Below are 25,002 nucleotides of genomic sequence, written 5' to 3' on the forward strand. Positions count from 1 at the left end.
GTCAAATAGCTGCTAGGAAACCACTGCCAAGGAGAGGCAACAAGCAGAAGAGATTTGTTTGGGCCAAGAAACACAAGGAATGGACATTAGACCAGTGGAAATCTGTGCTTTGGTCTGATGAGTCCAAATTTGAGATCTTTGGTTCCAACCGCCGTGTCTTTGTGAGACGCAGAAAAGGTGAACGGATGGATTCCACATGCCTGGTTCCCACTGTGAAGCATGGAGGAGGAGGTGTGATGGTGTGGGGGTGTTTTGCTGGTGACACTGTTGGGGATTTATTCAAAATTGAAGGCACACTGAACCAGCATGGCTACCACAGCATCCTGCAGCGACATGCCATCCCATCCAGTTTGCGTTTAGTTGGACGATCATTTATTTTTCAACAGGACAATGACCCCAAACACACCTCCAGGCTGTGTAAGGGCTATTTGACCAAGAAGGAGAGTGATGGAGTGCTGCGGCAGATGACCTGGCCTCCACACCGGACCTGAACCCAATCGAGATGGTTTGGGGTGAGCTGGACCGCAGAGTGAAGGCAAAGGGGCCAACAAGTGCTAAACACCTCTGGGAACTCCTTCAAGACTGTTGGAAAACCATTTCAGGTGACTACCTCTTGAAGCTCATGGAGAGAATGCCAAGAGTGTGCAAAGCAGTAATCAGAGCAAAGGGTGGCTATTTTGAAGAAACTAGAATATAAAACATGTTTTCAGTTATTTCACCTTTTTTTGTTAAGTACATAACTCCACATGTGTTCATTCATAGTTTTGATGCCTTCAGTGAGAATCTACAATGTAAATAGTCATGAAAATAAAGAAAACGCATTGAATGAGAAGGTGTGTCCAAACTTTTGGCCTGTACTGTATGTGTTTAGATGATTATCTTTTAGTTTTTGTCACCACTTAATCAAGATGAACGCACCTTTTTCTTTTGTATGTTTCTGCTCACACCAACCCAGAGCAGACTACAAACAAGTGCTGGCCACTAGACCACAGATTGTGGTCCATTTAAGGCAAATATATGTCCTTTTCAGTGTTGTATAGTGTGAAGTGTTTGAGCATCATTCTTTGTTATTACCAGGCTTTTACCACCATCGCCATCTTCAACGCCATGAGGTTCTGCCTGGCTCTACTGCCCTTGTCTATGAAGGCCCTGGCTGAGGCTGCTGTGTCACTAGCACGACTGAAGGTAAACTCTTTATGTGTCCTACTCAGCAGTTATGGCAATGGTTATTAGTAATAGTAGAAGTATTCATTACTACTCTGATCTTACATAATGTTATTTTGCTGTGATGTCATTCAGCAGTACAAACTGCAAGGTTACCTTCAGAATAAAATGTTTGCATTGTACGTTTATGCAAACAAATATGGATATGTTACATTTGTACGTTTCATACATATTATATCAACATTTCTAAAGTGACATAGTTCGCATCACATGTATGAGCTGAGTTTCTCATCAAGTGGAGGAGGGGATGATGGATGGTGTGACACCTAGGCAACATGGCAATCAGTAAACCATTGTTTGAGACCAACAAACAACTAAAGCGTAGTGGGGTTTTTTTAACTTCAACTTACCCAGACAGTAACCATAGCATTGTCACAACATGAAAGTGAAAATTAAAATGTAAAGAAATATAAAGTTCCAACATATCTGTCGTTTGCTGGAAGGAATAATGGCAACATTTATTGTTACCATTATACCTGTAAATTCAGTTGTCAGGTCCAGTTTCTTTCAGCTCAGAACCATTTCAAAAATCAGGCACTTCCTATCACCCTCTGACCTAGAAAGAGTTATTAATGCATTCATATCATCCAGGCTGGACTTCTGCAACTCCCTCTACTCAGGTATTACTCAGACCACCATCTCCCGTCTCCAACTAGTCCAAAACGCTGCCGCCAGGTTATTAACAAGAACAAAGAAGCGAGACCACATCACTCCCATTCTTGCATCATTACACTGGCTCCCTGTTCATTTCAGGATACACTTCAAAATTCTTCTGATTGTTTATAAATCTCTCCATGTTCTCGCCCCTTCATATATCTCAGAAAATCTCACCCCTTACACCACCACCAGAACCCTCAGATCCTCAGACCGTGGTATGTTGGCTGTGCCACGTTCACAGAAAACAAAGGCAGGGGACCGGGCCTTTTCTGTTGAAGCCCCTCGGCTCTGGAACAGCCTGCCAGAAGCCATTAGAAAGGCTGATTCTGTTGAGGCTTTAAAGAAGCACCTTAAGACTCCTTTTTACTATTTGGCTTTTAATAGCGTTTAATCTGTTTTTTATTTTCATCTGATCACCCTGAGTTTTATTAACTTTTATTTCTATTCTTTGATAAATTGATGTTGGTCTGTATTTTACATGTCTTTATGCCTATGTGTATATGACATGTTGCCTGTGAAGCACTTTGGTGCAAATGCTCTTTGCTTTTTAAAGTTCTATATAAATGAAATAAACTTGAAACTTGAAGTTGAAACTTTATTCTGGCGACTGTGTTGAATGCTACTTTTCCATCATTGTGTTTCCTTCTTTTTTCTTCAGTATTTGAAGGCATTTTGCCAGAATCCATTCTATTTATCACTGTTGTGGATCTCATTTGCAATGAAAATCTTAATTTTAAAATGTGGAAAAGCTTGTAAATGCAATGTTTGGCTGTTTCAGAAAATATTGCTGATCCAGAATCCGGATTCCTACCTGATCCAGAAAGACAGTGACTCAGCTATAGTAATGAAAAATGCTACATTCTCCTGGACCAAACCAGACAGCCAGCCAGACTCTGCCCCCAGCTCAGCCAATGGGGTGAAGGGACACAAAGTGGAGGAGATGTCTCAGAATGGGGAGACTGAAACCTTGCCAACCCTGAGAAACATCTCCTTTACGCTTCCTAAGGTGTGCTTTACCACTGATTAGGGTAGATGAGGTGAAGTAAATAGGGTTAAAAATAAACCTTTACTCTGTTATCTCCTGAAGGGCAAACTGCTTGGTGTCTGCGGGAATGTGGGGAGTGGAAAGACATCACTGATTTCCAGTATTTTGGAACAGGTTGTTTTCTCATTTGTCTTTTTTGTCCTTCATTCTCTTTTACAATATCTGGAACTCCCTGATTCGATGTCTGAAATTTTTATTGGCTGTTAATTTTTACTTTTTTTTTTACTGTCCACCACTCTTGATTTGTTATGCAACTGTTACATAAACTCATGTCTTATTGACATTGTGTTACCTTTAAACCAGATTAAGTGCTGCTGTCTAACACACAGCTAACAAATGTGCTCATTTTTATATTTTAGATGCACCTTCTGCAGGGCTCCCTCACAGCTGATGGCACATTTGCCTACGTTTCCCAGCAGGCCTGGATATTCCACGGAACTGTTCAAGAAAACATCCTGATGGGGGAACCTTTTGATCAGCTCAAGTACATAATCACTTAACCCACATAAATTGTAACAGCAGACCTTTGAGTGTGGAAACAATAGGATGTATTATCAACAATGTTAATATGTTGCCACTGTTGCTCCTTACTGCAGTTATAGAGATAATTAGAGCAAGGGTAAACATAGGTCTTATGTAATTGATGGCCTTTATTCTCGTGCATGACCAATGTTTAACTAGGAGAAAGTTCCTCTTATCTCTAGGAGTTAACATATAGCAAGGTAGTCCAACAAAGAACAGAAGTCATCTCTGCCTGAAAGGATTATCATTGGGAAACCACTCCAGGCTGTCAGAGCTGGCAAGAAGCCAGACTGCTGACCTGCACTCAGCAGATCTGGGAATTACGGATCTTTGAAGGGAGCTGGATCTTACATCTCAGTCCCTTTCTGAGAGCTGCTCAAACGTCACTTGGACAATGTTAGATCTGGATCAGATTCAAACTTAAACATCCCACCAATGTTATTTCATGTTGCATGTGTGTTTAATATAAAATCTTAAACAATGTAAACATCAAACACTATATGCAACCTGTTCTCAGCCCCAGGTCGTCATATACTGATGCTTTGTCACACCCCTTAGTGTCTCAGAGCAAAAATATAACGGCCTGCAATTCAAGCATCATAGCAGTATTAGTTTAAACCACTCTTAAACAGATTAAGCAAGTTGTGCATACAGGATTAGCATAGCCTCTTTTTGATATACTTTATTGACCTTGATTATGAGATAGATATCTCCCTTTTTGAGGAGTAAAATGATTTAATGTGACTAAAATGCACCAGTAACAAATTGAAAAGAACAAGGTAAGCTGTTGTATATTTTTTAAATGAATTAATTTTTTGTTTGAATAGGCCAACAATTAAAGTGCAGCCCAGTGGTAGGCCATCTAAAAGAACCATAGGTTATATTTTAAAAAGATTCTGCTTAGTTAACCACCATAATCTTAAAATTGGAATTATTCTCCTCTTTTTTGGTCTAATGTTACTTTCACCCTCTGAAAATGACGATGGAGCAACTTTTTAAGCACAAAGCCAGTAGTATTATATGAATCCTGAGATTATAATGAATCTGTTGATACAAACGTTTTAGCTTACTGGCTAAATATCGCTTCAAAGTTGAACTGTTTTTACCACAAGAGTCAATAATATATTTTAGTAGCGTATTCATGAGCTCACCTTGTCTCATGTCTGCATGACCTTTTGGTTGTAAAATTTCATCACTTCATTATTTCATCCTAGTAGACATTTGTGTGATTTTTTTGTCATAATTATCATATGAATTAATGAGTTATGGCCAAAAACATGTTTTGTGAGGTCACAGTGACCCTGACCTCTGACCACCAAATTCTAATCAGTTTATTCTTGTGTTCAAGTGAATGTTGCACCAAATTCCCTCAAGGCCTTCTTGAAATAGACAGGCACAAGGTCACAGTGACCCTGACCACCAAATTCTAATCAGTTCTTCCTTGAGTCCAACTGTACATTTGTGCCAAATTTGAAAAAAAAAATCCCTAAAGGTGTTCTCGAGATATCATGTTCACAAGAATGAAACAGATAAGGTCACAGTGACCTTGACCATTGACATATGACCACAAAAACCCAATTAGTTCATTGCTGTGTCCAAGTGGATGTTTGTGCCAAATTTGAAGAAATTCCTTGAAGGCGTTCTTGAGATATGGTGTTCACAAGAATGGGACAGACAGAAGGATGGACAAGAATATGACAGAAATATGATGCCTGTGGCCATGGCCATCACCAGCACAAAGGCTTAAACAAAAGAAAAAAAGAAGAACGTCTCTCAAAGGTAGATAGGTAGGCATGAGGTAGATACTGTAGGGAGGGTCAACATGCTCTACTGCCCCGACAGTGTTTTCTGACACTGTCCACAGAAATGCTGAATATCTGAGTCTGGTATTTTCTTATCAACTCTCTTTTATGTGTTTCGTCTGTGGTGCTGCGGAAACAATCGTTGTCAATGTGTCTATTAATATGCAGTAAACTAATGACTAATAACTAGTGGATGAGAGTTCCAAAATTAAATAAGTAGCCTACAGTAGCTATCAGCAATAGTAACCACTGCCTATGATTACAGCATGCGTTAGTATTAAATATGTTAGGATTCATAAGACACTGCAAACAAAGTCTTTCTGAAGACAGAATGGTATTTTTTAAATATCTCCTAATGTATTCTAAACAGACATTTTTTTTCCAAAATGGCACATTTAATTTATGTTGCTTTTACTGTTAAGTAAACTTAATTAAATAATCAAATCGTGACTTCAAAATGGCTCTGTTGAATACACTATACATGGCTGTCCCTTGACCTTAACACAGTTCATTGTCTCACTCCACAGATACAACAGAGTGATGGATGTGTGTAGCCTTAGAGCTGACCTGAAAATCCTCCCATACGGTGATCAAACTGAGGTAGGAGCTCTCTGCTGTACTCTCAACTGTTCAAACTCAATGTTTTTTTTATGCTATTAATTTTTTTTATAACAAGCATTAGTTTTAACACTAACACTCCATGATGTGAGAACACATGGTTTTTTAAAATTTAAACAATTCACTGCTTAGAAGTACCGCAAGCCTGTCACTGGTCTGCAGCTCTTAGCTGAGTCTTTGCTCATATAACCTAAGCATTCTCAGTTCAGGGAGAAACAGATTTGAGATAAGGCTTTAGATAAGTAATTTTAGTGATACTACAAATAACTTGACTGGTACAGTTGAATTAATGTTAATACTCTAAGTTGGTTTTCAAAGCATACATGTTGTGTTCACATAATATTCAGAGGCTTTACTAACTTTTTCCTTATGCTGGATAAAAACCACCAAATATTTAGTCCAGCATCGCTTTGTTGTGGCTAAAATGACCCCATTACAAAGTGGTCTCTAGTTTGTTTGTTTTTTTTCTACTTAAGACACAGTGTACTCACTATTTAAATATTAGTTGAAACAATCAGTAATTCATGTAGCATCTCTTTCTTTGGGCAGTTTTATCTTGTATTTTTTTAGATTTAGCATAATTTTTGCACTTCATTTCAAACACAGCTACAACTACAAACTTAGCCAATTATGTCACTGTACATTGTGTCCTATTTAAACATTGCCATGAAAATATAACTAAAACTAGATTTTAAGGGAGACTGAACAATCATCTAATTTGCAAAGTACAGTTAGTTTACCAAAAACAGCATATTTTGTCATATAAATCATAGTATCTGACTCAACCAATTAGGTTGAAAACCAGATTTATTGATTTAGGCATGTTGAGTCTGGCATATTCAAATTGCGACTCAATTTGGGATCAAGTCCAAGTCTGAGGAAGCTTTGAGCACTTTGTTACCTTTATTTATTTTACATTGTTGTAAAACTGAAAAGTGGATTTTGTGGTCTACCGCACCTTGTTGCCAGTGTTCTTCTTAGCTTTCTGCTGTTTTGTTGGCAGATTGGAGAGCGAGGGCTGAATCTGTCAGGAGGGCAGAAGCAGAGGATCAGCCTGGCCAGAGCAGTCTACTCCAATAAGGACATCTTCCTCCTTGATGATCCGCTGTCTGCTGTTGACGGCCATGTGGGGAAACACATTTTTGAAGAATGCATTAAGAAGGAGCTGCAGGGAAAATCTGTCATATTGGTTACACACCAGCTCCAGGTGGGAAAATAGACACAGTTTTGCTCTTTAGCAGACAGTTAATCCTAAATGGCTTATTATTAAACATGGAATTTCTCAGTAACATTTTTATACTTGTTTCCACTTATAGTACATTCGACAGCATCCTGTTGTGGTAAACCCCAAAGTAAAAGCAAATCACATGCCAAGAAGTGGTGTCTAATGGCTGCCACTAGTATTTTCTTAACATGAACTGTGAGCAGTGTCGTAAACCACTCTACTTAAGATATGTGCACATGCTGTTTAGATTATGATGGTTAGACCTCTGGCCACAGTGCTGGGATGGTTTTGTTGACATGGTTGTCCTTCCTTGTGTCTGTCAGTATCTGGAGTTCTGTGATGACATTTTGGTTTTGGAGGATGGTGAGGTGCTGGAGACTGGAAACCACCAAAACCTGATGAAAGCCAACGGACGCTATGCTCAGCTCATCAGCAACTACAAGATGGAAGAGTCCAATGTAAAAAAAAAAAAAAAAAAAAAAAACTGCATTAAAAAAAATGCTCCACTATTATGTGACTTTCCTTATTGTTTTATTGCTGTGAAACCTTTTCACCAGTTCTTTATTGTTTTACTGTCAACACAATAAACTGCCATTGTAAACCAAAAATTGAGAGATGTCAAAGGTTTACAGAGGGCAGGGACATGTTTTCAACAAGGGCACAAGATAAAATGTAACCTAAGTATTTCTTTCCACCTGAATCCTATTTTCCCACATTTTTGTGTTTAAGTAACTAATGAGAACAACAGTTTTTGAAACTGGTCCACTATTGCACAAGAGCGCTGCAGCCAGCAGCAGCTGAAGCCACTCACAACCCTGCAGGCAACAAAGCACTGTAAATTTATGTCCACTGAAAGTATTTGTTTTTGCTACTGACAGACTGAAATTGTTAATATAAGTGTCTAACATTATGGAAAGGATCCCTACAGGGACAGACATTTTTTGAAACCACAGGATCCTTTTTTTTTAAGTAGTAACAGCCCAGAAATTGCCATCGCCAAACACACCAGACTACATTTAAATAAACTGTCATTTTAGCATTAATAGAGCCAGCATATTTACTCATCTAACTGGGTGAATTCAGGGTTTATTTCTACCAAACAAGAGTTGGTGATTGTTGGAACAGTGAAAAGACAAATCAAGGTTGTTGAGTTTTGTTTGTTTTTTGTCGATTTTGAATGAAGTGTATTTCGAGATTATATAATCACTGTTTATTTGAATAGAGTCTGGTGGGTATGGTAATGGCGATTTTGGGGCTGTTTCTGGTTAAACAAAAAGGATCTTACTCTTTAAAAAAAAAAAAGGTTGACATCTGTTTGGATCCCTTTCATAATGTTGTGAGACACTTAGATAAATAATCTGATCATGTCAGTGGCAAAAACAAGGACTTTCAGTGCACATAAATTGACAGTGCTCAATTGCCCACAGAGATTACATTGCAGCCAGTTTCACCACTGCTGGCTGCAGGGCTTTTCCCAATCCTGGACCAATTTAGAAAATTGTTGAACTGATTATACACAAAAACACAGGGGAATAGGGCTCAAGATAAAAAAAATACCCAAGTTGCCCTTTAACTGTTATTTGTCTACTTCAAGATGAAAGCAGTCTGTCAGTGTTTTGGCTTATCACTTTCAGACCCAGGATGAGGAGAAGGTAGTGTCAACCCTGGAAACTGCCCAGCTGAAGGATGTTGAGCTGGGAGATGGCACAAACAGCGGGATAGTCAACCCAGGTATGGAAACCAGGAAAAAATGTTAGTGTAATGATCCAAGTTATTCAGTTCAGCAGTAGACGACTTAAAATGAATGAAAATAAGTTTATAAGTGCAATGACACACCACAAGTGTGGCACATTTTATAGCAACTGGTGGAAATGGATGCCTAGAAGCAGCTTAGAGAGCACAACCAGTCAGGACATAGTCATAAAGAAAGTATAGGGTAGATGCAACACATTGCTTGTCTTTCGCAATTGTGGATTGTAAAAAAAGCCAGTATATAGCCAAGAGGAAGTAAAAGTGACAGCAGTCCATCAAGGTGACAGATAGACCATGATTGACAAAATGAAGGACAGTGAGCTTTGTAAAAGCAGCTGTTAGGCAACAGATATGCAATCCTGTCGTTATACTGTTATTATGTAATATTTAGGTATTTTTATGCTTTCTTTACAGTCTACAGTTTAGAGATGACAGGAACTCCTTCTGTTTTATATAAATTTTCCCCAACATCTGTGTTTCCTCTCAGGATTTGACATGGCAGACGAACAGAATGATGGAACGACTGCTGACCAAAAACGTAAGCCTACAAAACTCATTTAATCATAATTTTGATGTTCAGCGTCAGCCAGTTCAGATGTAATATACCCCGTCTCTGCAAGGGTGCCAGACTCATATTGTCAATGTGGGAATGTACAAAAAGACATAGAATGTGCAAGCTGAGGGAGTACTTCACCCCCAAATTACCATTTGCATATGAATTCCCCACATCGTGTTAAGATGGAATCATAAAGAAAACTTTGTTTCTTTGGCATGCATCTGGTAAATGAAGAATCCAAAAACTGGATTTTTTTTTTTTAGTTAAAGTCATAAGCAACCATGCTAAACAACAGAAAAACTATATCAAAACATCTGTTCACAAAGTCTCACAAAACTTGTGCGGTATAATCCAAGTCTCATTTAACTAGTCGTATGCTCAGTAAATCCCAAACACACAGTCCCTACGGACAGAACTAAGAGTGAAACTTATCTATGCTCTCTTCAAAACCAGACTCCATCGACAAAAAGTAATTTTACCTGGCTGAACACAGGAGCTGCTGCTCTACTGCTGCCTCGATCAGTTTGTTTGTTGATGTTACTGTGTGACTTAAGTGAATCCACACTAACCCTTCAAAACACCGTCAAACAGTAACACAAACAAACAAAGTGATAGGCCACTTGTATCAGTGAATTAATTCCCTCTGTCACTACCCAAAGCTCATGACCAAAAGTCAAGGGGGCAATCCACCAATTTCCCTCAGAGAACCGTGGTCTGAGACACAGAGGTGCTGACTCTCTGGAGGCATTTACACTATTGTGAATTCAGTGAATGTCTGAGTGATTGGCACTTCAGTGAAGCTAGTGTACATTTACACTTTTTGAAAATATGGAAAGTGTAAATGAAAGTAATTTTGATTGAGCTATGATTCTATAAAATCCTTTCCTTCCTCTGCAGCTGCTGTGGGTGATCAGCTGGTCAGTCAGGAGGCCACCGCAGAGGGTGTCATCTCCTGGAGAGTCTATCAGCGATACTGCAAGGCAGCTGGAGGTCTGATAAGCACACATATGAATTGGCACAGTTCTATGCAATAATACACGATTCACACATGAGTAGCCCTGTTGATGGAGTTTGATGTGACTGTGCTGCTGCAGGCTACATTGTCACCGCCCTCACATTGCTGAACATAGTCCTGATGATTGGATCCACAGCCATCAGCAGCTGGTGGCTCAGCTTCTGGCTTGAGCAGGGCAATGGGGTGAGAAGCATATCACACACACACACACACACACACACACACACACAAACACAAACACACAGCTGTGGTTGAAGTGTGACTTCCAACAGCTGGAAACAATAATGATTCTTATGTGCTCCAACAAGCGTGTTGTTCGGGCAGTCTGAGAAGTGAATAGTTCTCTATACACGGTCTGTGTTACAAACTCTTTTCTTTTCAAACTGACAGTCCAACAGCCGCCACACACTTCTTCCACACTGCTTTTTACTCACAAGCTTTACTGTCTGTTTATGGCTGAACAGCACCGGATTATCTGCTCAGAAATAATTCTTATTAAAACTGTTGATGCTAACTAAAGAACTAAGAAATAATGGTGGGTCTGGTGGTCAGGGAGATCAAGAGAATCAACATGGACTCAGGCAGCTATGTGGTGTTAAATAATACACCATCTAAATGATTCCTGCAGAGGGAGCCAGGGACTCTGTTAACTTCTTACCTCTGCAACAGAGCTAGTCAGTAACATTCTCCAAAACACAGTTGGCAGGTCACACTATGTTATGTGACCTTAAAGTGGAAATACAAACGTTTTTCTTGCTTTAACTTGTCATGATAAAGTAATGTTGATTACACAATGTATTGCCTATGGAATGATGACAGCATCTGCATTAAGCCTGCTTCCCTATAAGCCTCTCTTTCACCATGCAATTCTATCTGTAATCAGGTGAAATCTTCCCAGACAATGGAAACTTCATTTACAGCACAGAGGAAGTGCATCAAACAATGTGCAACCTAAACAGGAAGAGGATAGCACTTTTGTTTTCCCCTAGTCTCGCCACCAGACAATCAGAGATCTCCGCCTTCTGATAGTCTGGGGACACTCCTTTCTAAAGTGTGTTTAACACACCAGAGAAAACGGCCGGCAACAAAGCAACGGCTCTTGCATTTTTGAAAAGGACACGCCCTCCCGGAAATGTGCGTTCCTCCTTTTCTTGTCCGCAAGGAAACAAACACACAGAGACCTTGAAAATAGATGCCGAGAGATTTAACTCTGTTTTATCAAACGTGTGCTCAGTCCACAAGATTGTGGAAATGAAGGACTTACAGCGACTTGAGCCATTTTGTACCGCTACACGTGTTTCTAGTCGGACTATGTTTACGAGCACAAGAGTTCAGCGAGCCACTGAAGGACCGCCCTGCAGATTTACTATTGGTTCTGCAACGTAGGGAGTTTTTTTGAACTCTGAAATTGTATCCACCCATCTAAACACAAAATCAGGGAGAAAGTCATCAGTCTTTAGTTAAGCAAAGCATCTAAAGACTGACTTGTGAGTGTAGTTTTCCCCAGTAGCAGCATCGGTAGCTATCCCCAGCAGTTACAATAAGAAAATATCCGTCTAAGTTCTTTGCAGTTGCTATCCCCGAAAGTGGAAATGGCGGAAGGTGGAAGAACCAAAATAACTGTGTGAAACAAAATGCAGTGTGTCCTGTGCTGTTGGTAGTTGCTAGGCTCTGAGAAAAACGTTTAGTGATCCTATTGCCTTTGTGACAGTGGTGCCAACATAATGCCACTTTTGCCTGGGTCCAGACTTTTGAATCTTTCCACTCCACTGAGATCGAGTTGACTTGGGCACGAAACAACAGTTTCTCAGTTAAAATAGAAAAAGAACTAATGAGCATCTCAGGGGAATCAACTAGTCAATCAGCGCCATGGGCAGGACTAGCACCATTGTCAAACTATTGTCCAATGTTGTCAAGTAGTGCACCGGAACCAATAAGGAGTAATAACAACAATAATAAGCCCTACAGACAAGATAGACACTGTTATCAAGGCTGTTCTAAATTTACATGTCTTTTCAAAATCACCCGACATGGTAGTTTGCTTTTCTTTGCTTTGCTTCACTCTTGTGTGTTGGCATGATTACGCATCAGTGTGGATTCAATCCCAGAGTGTATGCAACGTCAGGGTGGAGATGGACACTGAGAGTCATATATTGACAATCCTGTCTGATATTGATATCCACTTTTAAAGTGTGAGATGGAAATGTTTATTCATAGTGACTATCTGAAGAAAGACCTGTCATTCCACCTTTGTTACCTTTTGCAGTAAACTGGCATGGGTCCAGATCAGACATTTGACTTTTGTTTTTATTGCTTTTATATCACACAGTGCTCACTCACACAGTAACTATACATAAATGGATGTTCTCTCATCTCTTTTTTGCTTTGGATATAAATGCCAGTCGTTATGATACACCAGTCTCTTTCTATACAGCTATCATACATTGACCACAACAGTGTATAGGCTGATCACATAAGAGCAGATCTAATATGTGGTGACATATGTGTTATTTTCACATCTGTGCATTATATGGTGACAATATTCACAATTATTCTTGTGCATCAAAAAAAATATTGTGTTGATAAATTATCTCTCTGACTCTGCTCTCCACCAGCATCATATCTTTTTTTCTGTTTTTTCTCTTCCACCCAATAAGACAAGTCCACAGGGTGACATCTCAGAAAACAAGCACTTGTACTTCTACCAAATGATTTATGGCTTGATGGTAGTTGTCACGGTGATACTTGCCATTATGAAAAGCTTTTCCTACACCACGGTCACCTTGAATGCCTCCAGCAAACTCCACAACACCATGTTCAAGAAGGTACTGTTGAACGGCTAACCCCCAGCCACCTACCATCATACACACTTAACCATGTTCACTCATCATAAGTAAACTAAATATGTGATCAATTCAAAAATCAGTTAAAAATCTCAATAATATATAAAGTAGTGTTTGGTGTTTAAAAAGGATGATTTCTTTCAGACCTTGTAGAAGCTTTACCAATGAGCTGTTGACGATGATTGACGAAGATTTTTTTTTTTTTTCAGATTTTCTCCAGTCCCATGAGTTTCTTTGACACAACACCAACAGGCCGCATTCTCAACCGCTTCTCCAGAGATCAAGAGGAGGTGGACACTGTGCTTCCCCTCCACATGGACCCTTTCTTGCAGTTCGCTCTGGTGATCACGTTCACTATTATCACCATATCGGCTGTCTTCCCTGCCATGCTGGTAGCTGTGGTTGTTATGGGAGCTTTGTTCGCCCTCATTCTCTTGTGAGTTGATGCCATTTAAGTCTTGACATGATAAATTAGATTTCTGCAGGGACAGTCGGATTATAGCAACTCTTAATAATGGCGTCTCCTGATTACACATCTAGCAAATTTCTTCGCACATCTTCAAAGCAAGTGCATGAATGAACAGTAAAGAGTTGTTTAAGGTATACTGAATATGTGGTTGTAACTCCTCTGCAGTGTAGTCCAGAGGAGCATCCGTCAGATGAAAAGGACGGAAAACATCAGTCGCTCTCCCTGCATCTCTCTCACGACCTCTACCCTGCAGGGCCTCAGCACCATTCATGCCTACAACATAAGAGACAGCCACATAAAACTGTAAGATACCAGAGTTGTTTTTTAAAGAAAAACTTCTTATATACTTGCTTTTTGTTATGCCTACATGACGGCGACATCCTTGGCCAGAGACATCATGTTTTCAGATTGTCTGTCCATTCCATTCTATTGAATGCAATATTTTAAGAACTCCTTGAGGGAATTTCCTCAAATTTGACACAAATGCCCACCTGGATTCAAGTATGAATGGATTAGATTTTGATGGTCAAAGGTCAAGGTGACTGTGTCTGTGTTTATGTCTGTCCCATTCTTGTGAACGTGACATCTCAGGAACGTTTTGAGGGACTTAGTTCAATTTTTCCACAAACATCAAATGTCCAGGTCACTGTGACCTCACAAAACATGCTCTATCTCACACAGGCTCCACCCTCTACTGGACTGGGTAATACTTTCCCACATTTAAGATGTTTGTGTTTTCCCACTGAATTTTGCATAAACATTGCTGGTTCCTACCCAGACAAGTGCAGAGACCGCAGTATATAAGGCAGTGCCACGACCGTGTCCACCGTCCACTATTCTTCAGCAATCAGCGATTTTCCCACCATCCAGCTTTCTCCACGGATGGCTCAGAGGTAGAGCGGGTCGTCCACCAATCGGAAGATCAGAGGTTCGATCTCCCTCTCCTCCGGCCTACATGTTGAAGTATCCTTGAGCAAGATACTGAATTGCTCCGGATGGCTGTTCCATCGTTGTGTGAATATGTTAAAAACTGAGTAGCAGGTGGCACCCTCCTTGGTACCCTCAGCCACCAGTGTAGGAATGTGTGTGTGAATGGGTGAATGTGACTCGTAGTGTAAGAAGCGCTTTGAGTGGTGGGATGAATAGAAAGGCGCAATACAAATGCAAGTCCATGTGCCATTTACCATTCTACAACCTTGTCGGCTTCTGTCATGCCAGAACAGATCTTCACAGCTGCTGCTTCAAGTGCCTCAGCGCGGGCCACACCAGCAGTGGTGTTCAGCAGCCACCTCCCTGCAAAGCCTGCCAAGTGCTGCCAAAGATTAGACGCTTGCAGCAGTGAGATTACTGATGTGATGCTCTGCTGCAATGGGAGTGAGCAGGAGCTCAAGGCTGATGACACTGAAACCCCCAATCTAATCGACAATACGTTGTCGCCGCTCTTGATCATCCCTAAAGAGACAACAACTCCATTTGAAGATGACGATGACAACATCTCTCCTGTGTCCGGTACTTAAGCGTACTGTAGGAATCCATCATTGACACCTCTGTGCCAAGACTTCCGGTGCTGACCATTGCAGCGGGATATGTTGGGCTTCTGCTTACTTCCATTGCAGCTGTCAGTTGTGTTGCACCTGACAGCCCTCTGGGCCTGATAAACCTACGTGTTTCCATGCTCCTTGATGATTTGCTTGTCTTTTGATCCCTGCAAGGTTAGGTCATGGCTCAATCCCGATCGGCTATGTGCCACCTACATCGGCTGGGGCCCTCTACTTCCCTGCTGAGGCAGCCCAGGTTATGAAGAAATAGATGGGCTGCGACGACGAACCATTAGTCGTTCATGATCAGTGTGGCTGGGTCGATTTTATGTCACAACAGATTGTTCATTCATCAGGCTCAACCCACTGTACCCAGAGTCTAGTGGAGGGTGGATACCGTGTGACATAGAAAGAAGGTTATGATATTGTAACGGCAGTTCTATTAACACAGGCAGAGCCCTCTACCCAGTGGCTCTGTCACTGAAGAGGTTTTGGGATGGTGGACAGCATCATGGTACTGCATAAAATACCATGGGCTCGGTAGATATTCAGGTAGGCACGTCCTGACTGGCCTGTTATGTGTATGCAGAATTTAGTGGGTGAATGTGTGCTCTTGATTGGGGGAGAGTAATACCCATAGAGTCCAGTGGAGGGCTTCACCTGTGCTAACAGAGCTAGGGTTATAATATTGTAACCTTTGTTTTGGGCCATCGCACAAGAATTCATATGCTTATAGTAAATAAATTCCAGACAAACGTCTAATAGGATAAAATGATGAAATAATGACATTTTATATCTAAAAAGTCAAAGGTCAGCTTCACTGTGACATCATAATATTCTGCAAAATCACTTTTCTGGCTATTATTCAACATCATAACTCAGGAACAGAAGGGGCGACACTAATCTTGAGTGCCCATCTTGAAACTGTGCTGATTGTAGAGATCTTCTGTGCTATTGGGTTGAAGATGTGTATGAAGCATCCATGTTTTAGATTATGTGGCTTCTTTGCAGCAACATTCATATTTGATACACTGTCTGTTTTCAAGGCTACATATAAGTCTAGATGTAACTGCAACTTGATTAGTTGGCAGAGACATGCAGTACAGCTGCAAGGGGGTAACTGTAGTTTGAGTTTTCAAGCTTGTTGAATATGTGCTCTGTTGTAATTGTTTCCCCCTTTACATTTGTAGCACAAAAGCAGCAGGTGAGGTTTTAGTCAGTGTCTCTTATTGTTTCACTGATTGTTGGGGTGAGGCGATATGTTCACAAACCCTGGCATGTCCTTTATCATGTTGTAGGTTCAAGACACTCAGTGACATCAACTCCAACCACCATTTAATGTTTTCCTGTGGGACACGTTGGCTCTCCTTCTGGCTGGACTTCATGGGTGCGACCATGTCCTTGTTGGTATCTCTGCTCGTAGTGCTCAGCAGTAATGACTTCATCAGTCCTTCTTTGAAAGGCTTGGCCATGTCCTACACCACACAGGTAAAGTTAGACAGCCAATTAATTAAGATTTGGGTTTATTTTTGTCAAGACACTTTGGAAGCAACTGCAACATTTGTGTTTACAGATGTGTTTATGTGTTTTCCAGCTGACAAGCCTACTTCAGTACGTAGTGCGGCAGGCAACGGAGGTGGAGGCGAGATTTAACTCGGTGGAGCGGATGCAGGAATATATCATGGTCAGACTTCTCTGCCTCAAAAAAAAAAAAAAAAAATAAATAAATAAATAAAAAAGACCGTTTACTTCCAGTATGTGATTAATTATCGTCTGACTCACCTCCTATCCCCATTTTAAGGAAGTTGTTTTTTTATTTTGAACAGGGTTGTAAATCTGAGGCCCCCAGACACATAAAGGAGGCTCAAGTCCCAGAGGATTGGCCAAAGAATGGAACCATCACTTTTCAGGACTATAAGATGAGGTACAGAGAGAATACACCCATTGTCCTGAATGGGCTCAATTTCGTCATCCGAGCTGGAGAGAAGCTGGGCATTGTAGGAAGAACAGGCTCTGGTAAGACCCTGACTCCAGTAGTCTTTACTCATACATGTGAAGTTATTTGATGTATTTGAATATGTCATATTGATAGTACTGCAGTACAGTACATCATGAAACCTATAATCTATAATGATAATAATGCATCTTGTACAGTACAAATGATGATAGCCATACCTCTGGAAACCGTTAGGGCTGCTATTCTTACAGTAGGTACTCTATGCTTTGTGTTTGTAGGGAAGTCCTCCTTAGGCGTGGCTCTGTTCAGGCTAGTGGAGCCAGCAGCAGGAACCATCCTGATAGATGGCGTAGACATTATGGCCATCGGTCTGCAGGATCTGCGCAGCAAATTGTCTATCATCCCCCAGGACCCTGTGCTATTTATTGGCACAATCAGGTAACTTAACTCCACAGAGCTTTATGTTTACACACAGGCACACACTTTTGTTGCTATCGTGGTTTGTCCCTGGTTCACCAACTGTGATAACACATGTTTTCTCACAGATACAACCTAGACCCTTTCAATAACTACAGTGATGAGGAGATCTGGGCAGCACTGGAGAAGACCTACATGAAGGACTCAGTATGTACATTATGAATCAAAGTACATCACCAGTTTACAGTGTGTGATCATTTACCCCGAGCTAGCACAGAGCCTTTTCTCTTGGTCTCTTAGTTTTTGAAAGCAAGGGAAGAACATTTATGAAGCCCTGGAGTAATGATCTAAGTTTATTTTTGTTTAACCAGAAACCATACCAAAATCACTATCTTCAAAGCCACCAGACTCCATTAAAATAATAATTTTAGTGTGTATCCAGCCAGCATATTTTCACATTTAACTGGGAGAATTAAGAGTTAAGTATGACCAAACCAGAACTGGTGATTGTTTGAACAGAGAAAAGATGAACCAAGACAGCTTAATGGGTTTTATTTTGTTTTTGTTAACTTCAAATGAAGTTTGTTTTATGATGATAAAATGATGGTTTATTTAAATGGAGTCTGGTGGGTTTTGGATAACAAGTTCAGGGCTGTTTCTGGTTAAACAAAAACGATCTTAGTCTTTAACAACAAGGTCTGTCTCTGTAGGGATCCTTTCCATAATGTTCTCAGACACTTAGAATAACAATCTGAGCCTGTCAGTGACAAAAACAAGTGCTTTTAGTGGCCATAAATTAATGGTGCGAACATGGCCCGAGGGGTTGTATTGCCCAATACCAATGGGCCAGTGGACCAGTTTAAAAAAATGTTGTCACTTAGACACAAAAACACAGGAAAATAGAGTCCATGTTGAAAAATAGCAAACCTACCCCTTGAAAAAGGCAGTACTTGAGTAAACATATTGACTTACATTCCACAGCTGAACTCTAGTAGTAATGGATCTCCTCATCTAACTCTCAGCAAGACAGTGAATAAGTGTTTTTCACAAAGTGTCAGACTATTCTTTTAATGGACTGGTTGATCTCTGATACTTGTGGGTACTCTTAGAGGAGCTAATTGCACAATTAAAAGTAGAGCTAAAAGTATTCTTTTGTTTTTTTCCCCTCAGATCTCCAAACTGGAGGGGAAACTACAGGCGCCGGTGCTGGAGAATGGAGAGAACTTCTCTGTAGGAGAAAGACAACTGATGTGTATGGCTCGAGCACTACTCCGCAACTCCAAGGTTTTTATCAGCCTCTTCTGATTTCTTTTTATTTGCACACCAATTTGAGTGCTGCTATCAGCCACTTGATTACTACTGCCACATATCTATGTGTTGCAACAACAATCAAACTAAATAAATGCGTATGATGTTTTATGTTTTTCACATTAACATCATCTTGTTCTGGGCCATGTGTCAGTCTATGCAGTTGCCCCTAATTTCCCTCCCAAACCTTCTCCACCCTATGCCTTCCTAGCTCCCCCGCTCTCCAGTCAATATCTAAGGCCCTGTTTCCACCTGGAATTAACATGCATCTTGGGTGATCAGATCCCAAGTGGACAGCTCCACTTATAGGTGTGATCGCACCCAGTGCATCCACAGTCCCATATTTAGAGGTGTCCATGTTTTTTCGGCAGTGTGTACACTAATGTGTGCAGGACCACACTAAAGGACCTCCTACTCAGCCGACATACTCTGTGTAGGTGGAAATGTGATCACAAGTGGTGTCTTGAGACAGGGGCAAGGTGTGAACCAAGCAGCAACCTATGAGGCTGACAAATGAGGCCAATGCGAAAATGCCAAAAACTGCAGTTCCTCTGAAGGCCACTTGAGGCTAGCTAAGTCAATGAGTCAATCCCCATAGGCCCCCACGTTTAAATGCCCACAGCAGAAATAAACACAGCCTGGTACAAGAAACAGTTTTTGTTTTTATAGCAAATTTCAACATTCACGAAAACTGTATTGTCTCGTCCAAATATGGTCACTTCAGGCTCCAAAAAACTAAGATGGTGACAGTTGAAATGCCAAATCAAAATGGGCCTCAAACCTATAGGTGATGCCATCGCAGCAATGTGCATGATGTTATTTATTTTACGTCCACTCATCATTGAATCGCCCATGTTAGTACCAGGTGTAAACAGGGCCTCAGTCTAACTGTCTCTCCTGTTGTCCAATAGATCATTATTTTGGACGAGGCAACAGCATCCATCGATGCAGAGACAGACTCCTTGATCCAGAACACCATCAAAGAAGCCTTCGAGGACTGCACCATGCTCACCATTGCCCATCGGATCAACACTGTGATGCACGCAGATCGTATTCTGGTCATGGACAACGGAGAGGTAACAACTACAAATAAACAGAGATAAAGTTTGTGTGATCCTGACGATAGACTGACAGTAGGCGTTCTGTCCAACAGGTGGCAGAGTTAGACCCTCCAGATGTGCTGAGGGACAGACCACAGTCTCTGTTCTACTCACTCCTGACTGCTGCTAACACTGTCAACACCTGAACAACAGAGGTCCTGTGACACCACAGCACCACCACACAGTAATAACTGCAACATCATGCAGTGGAAATATCTTATAGTGATCACCTTTGTGCAGGTCAAATTGATCACTATGGGTGCATGATTATCATTTTTTTTTTTCGTATGCAGATTTCCATCTAATTGACACATATATTTATTACTTTTTTATTGGATGACCAGGAATTATCAATCCTCTTGACCAGGGTGGCTTCATTCAACCACAGATGCTTTCCCCGAGTGCACTCTTTTTCTGTCTCCATCTCTAGCAGCCATGACTGTTTCTCATTGTTTGTGCAGAATACACAGTAGCCTGAGAAACATCGAGTTTGACTACTGCATCTCGTTGGCTTGTTTTGTCACAAGCTTTGAGGAGACTACATTCTTCACTAAGAGAAAATTACTTTTTTTATCCTGTCATGATTTCAGTTGCACAGTGTTGTTGGATGATGTTATTTTGTGTGATTTTTTATAAGAGTGGATATGAATGTATATTTGAAACGTATTATTTATTATACATTTCGTGGAAGCTTTTGCACTCTATCATGTTTAAGAACTGTAAATAGATTGTATACTATAACTCATTAATGTAAACTGATTGCAGATACATGGACAATGTTGCTGCTGGCACAGATAGGTAATAAATCATGGAAATTTGTAAGTTTCAGTTTCTCTGCGTGCTGTTTGCTGCAATCAATGACACATTTGTGCGTTAAGTATTAGAGTGTATTGCTCATTGCTTATTTCTAAAGGCTTTGGAGCTGCCTATAAGCTATTGCCTAGACAACTGACCCATCACCCAGTTTCGTCTTCATCCAGACCATTAGGAAATGTGGATTGAAGGAGTGACAGCAGCTATTAATGCTCTACAGTTTAGGAGCAATGGATTTGTTTGAGGATCACTTCATAGAGAAAGTTTGCTACTGCAGTTGTGGCTCTTTTAAAAGAGAATTTCACACACATCAAATCCAGCCTGTGTCTTATGAGGAGGAGGTTTCTCTGTGGTTAAAATCCTGTTAAGGCATGACATTCCTTTCAGCTGCGGTGGTTGTGTTTCTGAGGCGAGGTCTTGTCCCCAGCCTGCTCTTTCAATCCCTCCTTTATCTCTCCGCTCTCCATCCTCTCACCTTCCACTTATGATAAAAACCACAGGGATACACAATATACATATTAAGATATATAATCTTTACACTTGAAGCTATATAAAGGGATACCTCACTTATTTAAAAAAAAAAAAAAGCACGTTAACAGCTAATCCAATGAGCATTTCACACTTGTGTGTTTCTTGTTGCATAGAAATTCAACTTGGGAGAAAGGTGAAAAATAATCTCCCTCTTAGTGTAGTTTGTTGCTTGGTTTTAACCGTTTACATAGATTGTATTGTTGATTAAAAACAAGCATGAAGTTGAGTTCAGCTGATGTGATCACACAAGCAGACTGACAGGGCAATGTGTACCACCAGTTATTCAGCAGAAAGGAAGAAGGATAGATTTAAAATGAATCCCAGCTGCACTCACACGTATAACCACGTTTCATAACTCAAACTTCCAAAAGTAAGAGACATTTTACTGAGCTAAGTAATGTTACAGCTCAGGATGACACTATTAATGTTTACATCTTACGCTGTACCGAGCACGAGAATCTCCTCCATGAGTAGATGCTTCCTTCTGTGCAGTTCTTCGGTTGGCAGATGTAGTTTGATAGAAAGAAAATAGTTTCTTCATGAAACTGCTCACAATAAGCTCTGTGGATTATCTTGAGTACCAGGGGCCTCATTTATAAAGCTTGCTTACGCACAAAACGGGGCTTGAAAGTAGCGTACGCCACTGTGATTTATAAAAAATAAACTTGGCGGGAGAATGTGCGCACCTGTAAGCAAACTCTGAGTCATGCGTGCGCACATTTTGGAAGACACTGGGAAGTGGCGACGCAGACGGCGAGGTGGAGAAGTGAGTCAGATTTTTGTTGATGTCTCACACAAATTTAATGTCACGCTATATCCACTTGATCCAGTCTGATCAATCAATTCCAGCAGCCTTATTTTGCGCTTGGAGTGGGTGATAATTGTTTCATAACAACGCTGTAAAATCCAACTCAAATCCCGAATTGATTTTTTTTCTAAATATGTATTTAATCCGCACTGCCTCTAACGTCTCATTGTCCACTCTGTGAGCGCAGGAGGGGGGGAGGATGGCGCAACTGCATGGAATATATTTATTTATTTAGCTAAATATTTCCAGTGCATTTATCATGTCTCGAAATACAGCCATTAAGCACAACCGTTACACTCATTTCATCAGCCCTACTTAGACATGTGCTGTTCATGACTAAACCGGCATGAAGAAACGTGTTCGCCTATTACACTTTCATCTTTGAATTGTATTTCAAATTACACGTTGAATTTTGGGACAGGGATACCACTGGTTCATGCTGTAATTCAGGCCGGGAGTCTGATCAGACTAATTGCCATAAACATATAAATACTGCGGTGACCCTCGTGCGTAACTGCGCAAGATGGCACTGGCACATACTCCTTTTTGCCTCCACCCTTAATAAATGTGATTCTTTATGTCGCACATCAATGTCAAACATCCTCAAATTTAAAAGCAACACATTAACTACATGTTGGTAAAGGAGTAGAAATATGTGGTCTACCTTTAGATCAGACCACTTTTTTTTTTGTTCTGTCACTGTCCGTGCAGTCCCACAGACACAGCAGACAGCATCGGCAGCGTTGATGTGTTGCCACTTTTTTTCGCTTTCTTTTATTAGTGATCCTGCTGCTGTAGCCACCAAATAAAATCTGTCTTCAGTCCTCCACCTCCCGTTAAAGGGTCTATAGCTCAGTCTCGGAGAAATTCCGTTTTTTGGTTCGTTTCTCACCCGTCGCCTTGACTCACACAACACTCGCATGCCGGCTTATTTATATGCAGATCGCATTCATGAGGTGATTTGCATGACCATTTATGGTTGAACTAGGGCGTGTAGAGGGCAGAATATGGGGTGGATCTGGGTGCGCACAACTCCAGGAGGTCTGTGATGTATAAAGAGAACATTGCGTGTAAGTGTGCGTGCGCACGGTTTTATAAATCAGATTATTTTTTGACGCACGCCATTTTCATCTTTTGGGCGCACGTCAACTTTTAGTATGAATCCTAAGCACTCTTTTATAAATGAGGCCCCAGGTCATGATATCTGGAAAGAGACATTGCTGTTGAGTTTGTAATTTTCTTTTTTTTTTTTTTACATTTTGTAAAAGTGCCATCTAGTTCCATCATATTGAAGAGAAGGCAGACATCTCTACCACGGATACCTTCAACTGTCCGCTCACACCAAAACAATAGATGTATAAATAGCACCACAGGTAAGAGGAAAAATAGGTATTTTTGATTTTGGGGTGAACTGTCCCTTTAGGAAGAGTCACAAACTGGCCCAAGGTCAGTGACAAAAAGGGACTCACACAAATAAAGGTTTCACAAATGAAAATGATAGGCCAAAATAAAATATGTTAGTTTTGTTTTCCCTCTCTATGGATGTCAAAAACATCCACAAACAGCCGAGAGTACAGTCGAAATGAAATGAATATACAGTCAAGGATGTGACAGGTAAGAGGAACCAGAGCTGATTAAAATAGAAAAAGGTGACTACCTCCAGTCTTCTAATCTCAGCACATATTATATACACTTTAGGGTACATAACCCTAATCATTTTAACTTCAATAGACACATGATGGAGGGCGGCACGGTGATGTGGTGGTTAGCACTGTCGCTTCACAGCAAGAGGGTTCCCGGTTCGATCCCGGGTGTGGGAGCCCTTCTGTGTGGAGTTCGCATGTTCTCCCCATGTCAGCGTGGGTTCTCTCCGGGCACTCCGGCTTCCTCCCCACAGATTGAGGACTAGGTTAACTGATAACTCTAAATGTGAGTGTCAATGGTTATCTGTCTCTATGTGTCAGCCCTGCGATAGTCTGGCGATACCTGTCCAGGGTGTACCCTGGGTGTCAGCTGGGATAGGCTCCAGCCCCCCCATGATCCTCAAGAGGATGAAGCGGTTAGAAGATGAAGATGAAGACACATGATGGCATGGAAAATAATTTTACAGAATCCCCCATGAGGGCAGACTGGAAGCAGCATTGTGCGCTGTGTTTGTAAAGCTGCCTTGTTGTGTTAGAGAGACATTGTAAACTAGAGTTGGTTTCAAGTTCACCACCTCCACAGCTGTAAATCCAAGCATACATTTTAAATGTAAACGATTTATTCTCAGATCTGTGCTGCTTAGGAGATTTTTTTCAAAGGGTGTTTATCTACCCTACAGCATCAACTGTAGCAGACACAAAGTCTCATTTTAATTCTTAAATTATTTTCAGTACTGATTTAGAGCTATTGTGTGAAATCCTTGATGCCACACAGGTGTGTTCTCTGCGTCGCAAAACACACATCATATCCAAACAACTGGTGATGATCAAATTCCCAGTTTATCTGTAACTCCAGCGCTCCAGGATCAAAATACAGCAGGTACTGCTGAGGGAGGACCACGCTGAGGCCGTGGAAGGACAGTCTTCACTCTGTCTACAGCCTGTGGGGGGAGACAGAGTTAAACACACCTACAAACAAAACTTCAAAGAACAAAATGCTGAGTTTCACTGTGTGATTTATTTGCAAGAAACAACATTCTAGTCTTTGAAGTAAACAAAAAATAAAGAGTACTGATTTATCCACACTGCTACAATACCTTAGTGATTCTCACCTGCTGTTAACCACTGCTTCAGCTGTCATCTGACTCAAAGACACATG

General features: G+C 40.8%; 1 protein-coding gene across 3 annotated transcripts in view; it reads left to right on the forward strand.

The window, feature by feature from the left end:
* abcc12 (ATP-binding cassette, sub-family C (CFTR/MRP), member 12) overlaps positions 1-20,856 on the forward strand; it is a 40,406-nt gene extending 19,550 nt beyond the window's left edge. For all 3 annotated transcript variants that reach the window (XM_049602280.1, XM_049602296.1, XM_049602287.1), the window contains 22 exons: positions 1,078-1,185; positions 2,660-2,887; positions 2,969-3,040; positions 3,286-3,410; positions 5,778-5,850; positions 6,872-7,075; positions 7,417-7,551; positions 8,728-8,824; positions 9,333-9,383; positions 10,299-10,391; positions 10,496-10,599; positions 13,074-13,241; positions 13,469-13,695; positions 13,894-14,031; positions 16,565-16,754; positions 16,861-16,950; positions 17,093-17,282; positions 17,502-17,661; positions 17,769-17,847; positions 18,811-18,924; positions 19,860-20,024; positions 20,102-20,856. In XM_049602280.1, the coding sequence (XP_049458237.1) occupies positions 1,078-1,185; positions 2,660-2,887; positions 2,969-3,040; positions 3,286-3,410; positions 5,778-5,850; positions 6,872-7,075; positions 7,417-7,551; positions 8,728-8,824; positions 9,333-9,383; positions 10,299-10,391; positions 10,496-10,599; positions 13,074-13,241; positions 13,469-13,695; positions 13,894-14,031; positions 16,565-16,754; positions 16,861-16,950; positions 17,093-17,282; positions 17,502-17,661; positions 17,769-17,847; positions 18,811-18,924; positions 19,860-20,024; positions 20,102-20,194 (2,904 nt within the window). In that variant the 3' untranslated portion in view covers positions 20,195-20,856. The remainder of the gene's footprint in view (positions 1-1,077; positions 1,186-2,659; positions 2,888-2,968; positions 3,041-3,285; positions 3,411-5,777; positions 5,851-6,871; positions 7,076-7,416; positions 7,552-8,727; positions 8,825-9,332; positions 9,384-10,298; positions 10,392-10,495; positions 10,600-13,073; positions 13,242-13,468; positions 13,696-13,893; positions 14,032-16,564; positions 16,755-16,860; positions 16,951-17,092; positions 17,283-17,501; positions 17,662-17,768; positions 17,848-18,810; positions 18,925-19,859; positions 20,025-20,101) is intronic.
* The last annotated feature ends 4,146 nt before the right edge of the window (positions 20,857-25,002 follow it).

Source organism: Epinephelus fuscoguttatus, linkage group LG2 (assembly GCF_011397635.1).
Source record: "Epinephelus fuscoguttatus linkage group LG2, E.fuscoguttatus.final_Chr_v1".
Classification (NCBI taxonomy): Eukaryota; Metazoa; Chordata; class Actinopteri; order Perciformes; family Serranidae; genus Epinephelus; species Epinephelus fuscoguttatus.